Raw genomic sequence first — 12295 nt, forward strand, 5'->3', positions numbered from 1 at the left:
TACTATGTCCCAGCCCAGCAATTTCTCGTACGCTGAAATCAGTGGGCCTTGCTGCACAAAGATCCCTCATGGCCCTGCCTGAAATGTGGATGATGCAACTGGGGTTAGCTCACTGCTGATGTGTGCATCTGGAACAGACTAAGTTGGTTGGGTTGGGTTTGGGGTTTTTTTTGTCGTTTTTTTTTTTTTTAAGTTTTTTTTTTTTTAATATACACTGCTCCTTTTATTTTGTGCTGGGGGGGCGGGCATTAGAAAGCAATATCAGCAGCAATACTCAGCAGCAATACCCTGTTATAATCTGGCAGGGAATTCCCTCAGCAGTGTAAATATATCAGAGTTTGTTTTGTTTTTTCCACTGGTGTTTTTATTCTTTCAAGACACCGCCCAAGAATATTTAACAAAACTAAGAAAAAAAACAACAACCGAAAAAACACAAAGACTCACTTATTTGTTTAATAATCTGAGGTTGGAAAAAGATTTGATCTTAACAAGATGGTCCCTGTAATGAATTACAAGACTGCCTTCACTCTTGATTTACTCCTTGCATGCAATACCCTAATGAACATACCATTGCAAGGAGCCCTCAGAAGTGCCGCACTCACTGTGCAACGACACACTCCACACCCCGACACCCACTCCAGCCAAGGTGAAGAGAAAAAATGAAACCGCTTTGGAATAATTGTCCGGGACTGCGCCGCAGGGGGAGAAATCCACAGTGCTGCTAAGGAGCTTTGTCTGATTCTGCTCAAGTCCCCGCTGTTTACAGGGATGGCTCCAAAGAGAAAGCACTTTTGGAAGCCTGTCCCAGGCCTGGAATTCCACTTTCTACCTAAATCCCAGACACACAGTCCTGCTTTGGATTCACAATACGGCTCAATATTTCACCCACTTTGTTACTTAAAGGACAGAAACCACAGCCAGAACCTTTTGCCCATTTTTCTTGCCCGGATCCGAATTTTTAGTCCATTCTTCCCCCTTTTTCAATTCCGGGATCTGACCGATGAGTTTTCGGAAAGATAAATTAAGGTTCCCTCACCGCTGAGCGGAGCTCAGGCTGAACGTGTCTCCAGTCTCAGATGCCAGAGCCCAGAAAGCTGGAAAAAAATTTGCAACCCCCGATTCTCTTGGCTCAGACCCCCTCTAGTGGCTACTGGAAACATGGATATTCACAGCCCAGTGCTTCAACCCCACCACCGCAGTTTGTGCACCCAAACACACCCAAACCCGTCTTGTTGCATGCAACTGCCTGAAAGAAACAATTGCCCAAAAGTCTCCTGTAGCTACTCCCCCTCCTGCCTATGCACTCGGTCTCTCTGCAGGAGGAGCCAGAACACGTTGGGAGAAGAAAAGCACAAAAGGTGACATGCTTTCATGTGTTTAGTTAACATTTACTACTTCCAGCATGTTCTGTTCCCAAAGCGATGTTTGAAATGCATCGGCCAGTCCTGCTGTTCCCACTGGCAAAGAGCACCCGGTGAAATGTTTACCTTGACAGGGCCCCCAAACCGTCTTAATTCACAGTGTGTAGGACAGTGCCACGTACTCCAGAGGGTGTACGTGTTCCTGCTAGGAGTAACATTAGGTTAGGCAGACCTTAATGCCAGCATTCCTCAGCGTCTCCAGAGTGGGTCTGACGTCCGTCTGCAGCTGATCCTCCACACCAGTGAGACACAGCAGCTCCATCTCCATCTCCAGGCTCTCGATGACCGTGGCCACCTTCAGGGAGCGGTCGTGCACGCTTAGCTTCGCCTGGACGTAGCGTGCCTGAGGACAGAGCAGACACAGCTGGTCACACACAGCCAGCCTGTGGTTTTGTGGCATACAGGATTAACCAGCATGAGGGGTAACCAGTTAACCTCCCTCTGTTAACTGTCACTCAGGAACGCCACCTGACACGGCGGGCGAACACGAGGTGGGTGTTCCAGGGCAAGGTGGAAGATATTTCAGGAATTCCGCGTTGTTTTGTCCCTGCCCTGTGCCAGCCGGGCACGCGGCACGTCCTCGCACGCACAAACGCACAGCGGCTGCTGAAGCGACTGCAGACAGCCCGAGAGTGCCCCCCTCACCCCACAGCTCTCGCCAGGGCTTCTGCAGCTAACACATCCACAAACAGGGCAACGCCGAGCCCTAAGCGTTTCCACTATCTCATCTCTGCATTTATCTGAACGTTCTCCTTCACATCTTGCCTGCCCGGGGTAAGCAAATTACTGCTGTGCGTATCGACCCATCTAACAAACCCCACACATGACGCCTGTGTTTCCATGAAGCCCAACGGGGTTATATTCCGGTTGTCTGCAGTTTCCCTGGATGTCGGAATGTAACAAGGAAAATGAAAAGCCAACACATTTCCCCACACAAACACAACTTGTCTTACAAATGATGCATATTTGCAGAATTTATAACCACAAAAGATTGTAAGGCGGGATTCAGGAGCTGTTTTGGAGGGTCCTGGCTGGGATCCAGTTTCATACATATCACTTAAAAAGCCACTTTGATTAAAAGAACAGCAAGACATTGAAGAATGACAATTCTAGCAGAAGCAGCAGGGAGATGAGAGGCAGCATTATCACTGGAGGTCTGTGAGAATCACTTCAGAGACTGTTTGTTTAAAAACAAAGAAAAAAAAAATAAAAACTTACTTCAAAGTCTTGATACTGCTCTTCCGTCAGAGACTTCTTGGCTACAACAAGAACCCTCAGGCCTTCCCGAGCCATGTTACCACACTGGAAAGAAGTATCACATTGTAAACCATAAACTGCATCTCAAGTAAGATGATTTATGCGCAGCATTGCAGAGATGGCAATGTAAGATAGCAGGTTAAGAAAATAACCGTCCCATTTGAGCAACCCCAGTGAGTCTGTAACATCTGATAAAGTGCATGATAAACCTGAGAGGAATAAAGGAGATCTGCAATAGTTTGTAATCTATCCCAGTGATCAGAAACAGAAATGCCCTCTCTGCTACACCAGTGTGGCAAGAACAATCCCATTGATTTCATTTTCTCTGTCTTTAAGGAAAAGGACACAGGCCTTTGATTTGTAGACTTCACATCTTTGGCCATAAACTCTTTAAAATAAGACCAAGGTGTTATCATTTCTTTGAACACCAGGGTATGGGGCTGGGGAGGATCAGTAACTGAAGCTACTGCTATGAACTCTGTGTCAACATTACTACTAACCTGACAAACACATCCCAGTACAAAGCTGCCAAATGTAGTTTTGAAATTAGACCTTTCAGTCTAAAATAAATCCAAACACAGGATCAAGCTGAGGACAAATCTGGTGATGTTGAGTGGCAATCAGTTTTGAGCAAAATCCATTTTATTTTCAGGACTTATTCTGCACTAAATGTGTTGAACTTGCCACCTGCCTTCCTTGTTACTGCATATACATTTGCTGAAGACTATCCAATGAACTGCCAAGATCAGTGACCTTCTAGCTTGCAGATGTTTTAGCAGCTATGTCCACTCTGCCACATAGTCATGTGTTGCCCTGGAAGGAGAAAAGCAGGAGAAAACCTCCGTATGTAGGAGGGACGGCCCCATACCTCCTCTTCCAGCCAGTCGTTGTACTGCACAATGCCAGCCATCACCACATCAGCCCCCTTCATATAGAAGGTGATCTCTCCTGTTGATTCATCCTGCAGATAAAAACCACAAGAGTCTAAGTCGGGCCAATATCAGCATATTTGGAGTGGCCTCAGCACACTAAGTGATGAGTTTTCTGCACAACCGTTAGAAAAATGCACTGGGTCAGGCTGAAGGTCCCTCTGGCTCAGCATCTTGATGATGCCTATTCAATCGCAACTCAGTTACTCGCAGCCGGAATAAAGCCTTAGACAAGGCTGATACGCTTTTTAATCGGCACCGTGGCATCTCCATGCAGACATCTCTCAATCCCGACTGCGTGTGCCTTTGGAATAACCTCTAGCCCTCGCCCTGAAAATTTATTTCATACTTACTTGAAACAATAAAACAGATGCATGAAGCTTAACAGTAAAAATCAGTCTAATTTACCCCCTGTTACATTATATGGCATAAGTATAATTAAAGTTCATGCTTGCCGCAGAAAGGTTAGATTGCTGCCTGCCTTATCTGATACAAGTAATTTGTAGGCTGCATATTTACATTACCACAAATTAAAAAATCCCTTCTAACCAGGCAGATACCTAAGGAGGTCACAGCTATTAGTATTACAAGCTAATGGAAACCCTGGCAATTTCCTCAAAGGAGACAAAACAATGAGTAAGGAACAAACTGCTCTGTAAACCAAGAGAGCCACCAGGGATAGGAAGAAAATAAACTTAACACGCAAAAACAAAGAGCCCAGGAAGGTCTGGAAATAGACATCTATGAAGGAAGAGGGAAAGTACTTTAGAAAAAGAAGTGAAAGAAAAGCACAGGGGACACTTTTCCATCCTCACACAAGTTAATATACATGGTGAACCTGTTCTGCAGTTACAGAAACTAGTCATGAAGGTTCTCACACATGAAGAGTTTGAGTCGGTAGGTAAAAGCCTAATGTCCCATGGCACTGCTTAAACACAATTTACTTCCACAGCAACAACAAAAAAAAAAAGCAGCACCTGATGAGGATGATGAGGATACTAAAAATGCAAAAAAGAGAAAGATGTGTTTTTGCTTGGGAAATTAAGAAGTAGCCAAGGATAACGAAGCTGCTCTACTGAGCATTTTTGCCAAGCTCAAAGATACTCACAAGGAAGATTCTTATGATTAAGCTTAAACATGGTTTTCAATGTCCTGAAACGTCCAGCCTTCATATACCGATACCCACACGTCCCACATCCCCAAAGCACAATGCGTGTCACTCTACCAAAACAACTAGAACCTGCTTAAATAAAACACAACACTTTTGGCAGTAGCCAAAGGTAAAGGTTATTTGATTAAATTATTTGATTAAAAAGTGTCTAACAACATCTCTGTAGGAAACTGCATAAAGACTCCACTTCCCGTGCTGCAGAACTGGCTTAAGATAGTTTAGATTTTTTGTCCAATATAAATACTGTATCAGCTATCTCCTTGCATTAGTCATTTCCTCTCACCGAGTTCAATAGGAGGTTAGTGCGTTCTCATATTATGGTAAGATCACACTATAAATCTACACAGAGATTTGCCAGTTATATTGTTTTGGAGAGGCATCTTTTTCCACCGTGGTCTGACTCTGGCCACGGTTCAAAGGCTTCTTTCAATTCCAGATATGACAATAGCACTATCTTTGCTTTACAACAAAGATCATTCCACACGGGTAAGGGGAAAAAAAAAAAAAAAAAAAAAACGCACCGAAGAAGAAGAATGGAAAATATTGTGGTCAAACAAACAGGCCTTCTTTCAAGAAGAAGATTAAGTCAGTAAACAGTATGGTAAAGAGTGGCTGCTTTGGTAGAACAAGATTTCTTAGAACTGCAATAATCAGCTACAGAAATGACAGTTGATCACAAGTAAATGAGCAGATATTGCAAAAATATCCCAAACGAGGCAACATCTGCTACTTGTTTTCAATATTAACTACTACTTTATTTGCTAGAAGTTATGTGTTGAAGGAGATCTTTTTATAGGAGCCAGAGCGGATGGGACCAGCACAGCAGACGGGCGTCTATGCCAAGGATTTCAGTAACAGCATTACTGGGCTGGAGGCAGGAATCGCTTGCTGAAACTCTAGACCCAGATTGTAGAGGAAGCCTGGCAAGATGATCGCAACGGCTCCCGCTAGCTGAAAAAATGCCAGTTTATAAGAATGGGCAATATCTGTATAGTTGAGCAGAAAATATTACCATTTGAATTCTACTCGCTACAATCCCGAGTACAGCTTCATTCTGCAGCTTCTCCCTCCCCTCCACGGATGCTCACTGTGTCTGTTGTCTTCTGGCTACTTCATGCTACTTTCCCTCCCTTATTTCTGTTTTTGAAATAAGCAGCACAGTTTTAGAAGATACACTGAAGAGGTAAACACCTTGCAAGTCGTGGATCAAAACCAAATAGAGTGCCTACGCATGCATACATGTATGTTTAATAAAAGAAAATGTTACTTGAAAACTACCTGTTTATAAACTTTTTTTTTTTAAATGAAAATAAAAACCCTGCTTGAAGATATTATTTTGGAGTATACAGGAACATGGCAAAGTAATACCCGGGGAGCCAGTATCTGCTACTCAAAACCTACTTCTGCATAGGGTATACAGGGAGCTGATTTTAGTAGCTTAGCAGCAGCTTAACTGCTGCAAAATAAAGACACTCAATTAGCAAGCACAACAGAGAGAGGCCAGTGCTTCTATTCACAGTATTTGCCATCAGATCTGCACCTGATGTTGCTCCCACTGACCACAAGTGGGAGTTTTCCTGGCTTTGGCAGCAACAATATTCTAAATACAGAAATGCAAAATAGGAATAATCTTCTTCCTAAAGGTGGAGAATATAGGTAAATAGATAATTTAAAAGGAATAGGCTTCAAATAAAAGATGAAAAAGAGGGCTCCTTTCCACCTAGGTAAGAAAATGTCAGGGCATCCACTTCTCTGCTGAGCATGCAAACACAGTTTAATGCAGCGTAGCCTGGCTTTGCTGGCTAGTGTGCTTCTTATACCTTTGATAAAACAGAACTTCATCAAAAGTTTGCACCTACAGTAAGCAATGGGAAGGGAGATTGTTTAGTTCTCCCTCCTTTATTGCTAATATTTTTATTCTAGGTCTTGAAAAGTTTGCCTGAAGTCTCCACATCATTTTCATTGTAACAATAATCAATCTCTAAAATTTACACTTACTGTATCTAAACAGATATGCACTATACGTGTTGCAGCTATCCCAGCTCGTGGGAACACTGATGACTGTGTACTTTCAAATGCATTCAGTTGGATCTCTAGATTCACAGATTTAACACACTGATTACTTTGTACAAGCTCAGCCTATCAGCCCACTTCAACGAACATTCCTGCCCTTGGGCATGTTTTAATATTCCAAAGCCTGGAACAACTTGAAACACAAATTTGTCCCCCCTAAATCGTACAGTGGTGTGTGATTCAGAACTTAAAAGCAGTTCCTTGAGCAACCGGAGATCCGGGTCCAAAATACTCAGGTGTGGTAATGCAATTACAGACATTTGCATGAGCTTTAACAATTTTCAATCTGCACTGAATACAGTTTGTCCTTCATGGTTTTGTGAAAATAATTATATGCCCATATTACAGTTCATCTTTATCGCCAAATCTCTTGGTAATAGGAATACTGAAGTTCTCCGTAACATTTGTTGTTGTTGAATACCACCACTGCACTGCTCCATTTTCCACCACCCCTTCATGGTGCTGCTTCTGACAGGAACTAACTGTGCTCTTCCCGGGGTCCAGAGAAGCTGAGATTTGTCATGCTACCAAATGTCAGCCAGTAGAGCCATCCAAATTAATCTGCTATCAAAGAGGCCCATGTGTGCAACACTGGTCCCAAATGCTTCTAACTAAAACCAAAGGCTATTCCTCCTACTGTTGTAATTTAAAGTACATGAGGCAGAAGATATTTTTACACCCAGATAGCAGATATTTCCACATACCCCCAAAACAAATATGCAGCAACCCAGTTTTACCACAAAATAGAAGGAGGGGAGAAAAAGAAAATTAATCTTACCCATTCTCCCTACTCTAAATAACAAAGCTGCAGATCCCATTAAATGATACAACAAATCATATCTTGCCCTGGATTATAGGTTTCATATTCATGTTTTAGATTCCTGGTACCAATTACCTGTCTGTACTTTCACTAGAAAATAACAAGGATGTTATAATTATCTACAAAAGAAATATTCAAACTGCTTCACCTTGTTTGCTTTGCAGGCAAATGGAAGTGCCCTTCCATAGCTGGGTTTATCTTACTAACATTGATTCTGTAGCACTATCCTGACAACTAATGATGACAATGGTGATACCCGATCTCAACTGTTTTTATACACCCACACGTCCTTCTTCTTTAAGGCAAGTTTTTTCTGAGAGTCTGATCTTCTATTGTATTTGTATATAGAACCACAAAGTTATTTGTACAATTTCAGCTGGGCAGGTATTTAGCAGTGCCTGCTGCTGCTGCTAAAGGTACTTGCACAAATGCACCTTTTACCTTAACCTTAGCTATTTTCAAACCCTGTTCATGACACCATGTCCTCGGCATGGCTGCGGGCTCTGTTAAATAACTCAAAAAAAGAAAATCTCGACAGTTCCCTGCGGCTACAAGTGCCTCCTCCTGCGGTGCTGTACTTCCCTGGGGTCTGAGAGAGGTTTCAATGCCTGGCAGAGATCCGGGGAGCACTTCCACAATACCTCTAACAGCATCCTAAAGTTATTTGTCGCATTGGTCCAGGATCCCTTCCTTCCTTCCCACTTGCTGCCGTCTCCATCACCCCCTGTTGTACCCTCACAACTGCTTTGGGGATGCAGTGTAGGCTGGACTCATGAACCTGCTCGGGTTCCCGCTCCTGGCTGACCCCGAGGGGGAAAAGCATTTGTGACCTGGGTTGGCTCGCTGCCCCAATTCCCCATACAGCCCCCCCAGCTCTGCCAGCATGGCTGTGGCATGGACATGACAGGAAGGACAGGAGCTTTTGGATGGAAGAAAAGACAATGCCAGGGACACACAGAAAGGTTTCAAAGTCAGCTCAGGCTTCCCTGGGATGGTGCTGGTGCCTGCTCCCCTGGAGAGAGCAGTCCTGCCCTTACCGGGCTGCTCTTCCTCCTCGCTGTGTCAGCTGCTGTGGGAGGGGACACAGAATTCGGCTCCCAGGGGACAGGGTAACTGAGATTATTTCTTTTGCGGGCTTCAAGATTCCCTGAAACAGCCTTACTTGAGAGATAAAGTGGCATCTCTGTGATTATCAAAGCTGTTGACCCTTGGGTCAGCACACAGACAGCCGAAACATTCACACTTTAGATCTCTTCTTCTGCTCCACCAGTCCCTCCTATGTCCCCTTCCAACTTGCACTTGTAGCAAAAATCTTCTCCCAGCATCTTCTAGCATCCCCAGGGCCCTCGGATTCACAGCCAGAGGGAAATGCTGGAGCATCCTCTTCCTTCCCAGCACCATCCTGGAGGCTCCACTGCACCGCCAAGGATGTGCTATCACGGTTGGTGGCAGTGCTGGCTGTGGGACTGGCTGCACATGCGTCCCCAACCTGACATTGCCCCCAGCGGCACCCTTCAGGAGCCGGTGTGCGCAGACACGGGGGCTGCACGGCTCAAACCCACCCCACAGCATGCGACAAATTAAACACGTGAGTGGGAAGGAGCAGCTGGAGGAAACTGGAAGCTTAGGCTCCTTCTTACTTCAAACAAGGGACCAAAGATCAATAAACCAAAGATGTCTTGGGGCACTACAGCACCTACTGCCAAAGATGGCCAAGGAAAAGGACGTGTCACTAAACAAACCCAGCAATGAGGCGCTATTTAGCTCAAAACAAGAGAACCAGCTTATAGCCTGAGGTAGGAGAGATGGCAAAACTCAGCCAGGAAGAACTGCACAGCTGAGAGCAAATGTTTTCTGTGTCTCACGTTTCGTTAGCAGGAGATGGACAAAGACAGGAGAGCTTACCCGAAGCCACTTACCCGAACAATTATGCCCATGCGCTTGCTCTCGTAGGTGAAGGGGAAGATCTGGAGGATGGTGAAGTTCAGGATGTGGCCACCCGGTGTCCTCAGCTGCACGGAGGACTGGTCTCGGCCCACCAGTGTTAAACCCACGCTCTCGGTCCACTGTACCAGGGCCACCTGAGAGGAGAAGGCCATGGTGAGGGCAGCCAACCCACGCCATGCCTCCACTGAGGGGACAGCAGGTGGGGGCTGCAAAGAAGTTTGTTAATCATTAATGGTGCTATAGAGTGATCTGTTCATATACACAGGTGCTCCTATAGATAGCTCGTGGGCTCTTCCCAAAGTTCAAAGCTTACTAACAGCATTTTCACAAATGCCCTCCACCCAGGCCTGGGGCACCCAAACCTCTGCTTGGGCACATCAGGTAAATCTCTTTACAAACACTTAACACTTCGAATGTGCTCTTTCCAAGCTTGCTGTTTATGGAATCGAGAATTCAAAACGATGCATTCACCCTGGATTTACAGTATCAAAGCCAGAAACACTAATGCAGAGCACATTAAAAATTCATATTTAAAAAGCAAACAAACAAATGAGCTCTGTGTTATATTCTGTTTGGTAATAATTCATCAACAACTTTCCGCCTCTGTACTGATCAGTGAGATGGCTGAAGGTTGGCTCGCAGACGCGTCTTAGCAGAGAACCTCTTCCTCCCAAACATTAAAACAAACAAAACAAAAAACCCAAAACAAACCCCAGGTTTTTCAAGGCACACACCAGAACTCAATTAAATGAACTTTTGCAGGTATCATTTTGATTGCAGCTTCTAGTATTTAAGGACTTACAACACTGAATTCCTTACAGGCTTTCACTAGATTACAACCGGAGTCATGACAGAAGACCAAAGCCTTTATTTCACTTCCTTGACGATGCCCCAGAATCTCCACCTCAGCTGACACATCCATCTAAGATTGAGCCTGCTGAGATACGGGGGTTTAACTCTAGAAGCTGTCTTGGCAGTAATGGATGGGAGCAGCAGCTGATGTGAGCCCATATATCACTGGCCTCCAGAAAGGATCAAGGGGTACTTTCTCCAAACAGACATGAAATACTGTAAGTATTTTACAGTGACATTTTCAAAGGCATGAGAGTGCTGGGGACACGGCTGCTGCCGACTTGAAGGTTAATTATCCCTTGTGCCTTTCAGGTTCTGCCTTTACTGCCTTAAGTGACCACAAATACCTTAGACAAAAATGGAATTTATTTTGGGAAATCACATACATGAGATACAATAAAAGTGGAACCTACAAATACTTGCATTGAGTCAAGATTTTACTAGATTAATTGATACAATTGGGTCTAACTGGAGAATCTTATGTTAGCTCAGCTCCCTTTCATCCACAATTAGGCTTAAAAGACAACATAAAATAAACTTTTCCTTTCATAAAGTAGTCTTAAATCACCAGACAAAAAAAAATTAGCTGAGTTGGCTTTGCCTTGAAAGACCTTTAAATCAATTTGAATCAATATTTGTTTTAATATTAGCAAGTTTTTGCAGGCTTATTCACAAAGATTACAACAACTCAAAGGCTCTTTCAAGCTTATCTTTTTTAAAAGTTTCTTCAAGCCATTCTTAGTGCATTAAAGTGTGCAGTTAGATAATCCTCCTAACAGTCTCCCGGAGCAGAGATGGAGCTTGGCTTTCTAATACTCCGGTTAATAAATAATTATTGAGAATTTTTTCCCAGCATGATGTTACGTGATGTTCAGTGAGTGCAGTGTTGACTTCCCTATGTTGGTAACCTGTAAATGTCTGGAGATACAAATCTCTGCTCCCCGCTCAGCCTGTTAGAGCATCTCCTTTGTGACTTTCTTTCACAGACACCTCCTCCCTCCTTCCCTGCCAGTCTCCCTTAAACCTTATGTCAGGAAGCATTTAAATCTCCCAAAAGAAAAGCCTTGCGCAGAGGAACAAACGGATGAGTAGCACGTCAAGAGGTGCTATGTCATGTACACGGCACACTTCAAACTAACTGCACTGCATTGCACGAGGCCAGTCATTTCAGCTGGCCCCGAGACCACAAAAAGGGGAATGGAAGGGGAAGAATAATGAAAGAAATCCCCCTTTTCCGTGCTGCTCCGAAGCAGGCGTGGGTCCTGTCAGCCCTTAATGGCCCTCCAGGTGAACCGCATTCAGCACCGGAGGGGAAGTGGGGTTGACCCCTTTGAACAGGCCACTTCCCAGCCTCTATAGTACTTAATGAATAATTACTGAGAGGGAAAGTGATATAATTTTGAAGTGTTCCTATCAGATGTACTAAAAGCATTGAAATTACCGTCCCCATTCAATAGGCAGCACAATGGGCCCGGCCTCTGGGAAGTGCCGCGGCACTGGTGGACAACACAAAGTGCTGATGGCTCTTGGGCAGGGTCTGGGCACCTCGGGACGGGGCGCGTGCTCCCAGCTCGGTGCCAGACAGAAGAGGTTTACTCTGCACCATGCAAACAGTAACTGGAGGTGCTCTCAGTCACAGTGAAAAGATGAGAAACATTCAAGATGCAAAATTACATTTACAGCTTAAATCGAGGAGATCTACGCAGGCTTGAAACTCCTCAAGCGCCTTCAAAAAAGCCCATGTGCAGGGACGAGGAGAAATCAGTAAAGTCCCTGACTGCACTCCAGGAGTTTGTGGCTCCGTCCAGGCCAAGTCAGATACAGA

General features: G+C 44.4%; 1 protein-coding gene across 1 annotated transcript in view; it reads right to left on the reverse strand.

Annotated features, from left to right (window-relative positions):
• ATP9A (ATPase, class II, type 9A) overlaps positions 1 to 12295 on the reverse strand; it is a 50119-nt gene that overhangs the window by 9671 nt on the left and 28153 nt on the right. The window contains exons 18-21 of the mRNA XM_009893493.1: positions 9591 to 9752; positions 3547 to 3639; positions 2640 to 2723; positions 1594 to 1764 (exon numbers count right to left, since the gene is read on the reverse strand). Coding sequence (XP_009891795.1) covers positions 1594 to 1764; positions 2640 to 2723; positions 3547 to 3639; positions 9591 to 9752 — 510 coding nt within the window. The remainder of the gene's footprint in view (positions 1 to 1593; positions 1765 to 2639; positions 2724 to 3546; positions 3640 to 9590; positions 9753 to 12295) is intronic.

The sequence above is a fragment of the Charadrius vociferus genome, unplaced genomic scaffold, assembly GCF_000708025.1.
Source record: "Charadrius vociferus isolate BGI_N301 unplaced genomic scaffold, ASM70802v2 scaffold259, whole genome shotgun sequence".
NCBI lineage: Eukaryota > Metazoa > Chordata > Aves > Charadriiformes > Charadriidae > Charadrius > Charadrius vociferus.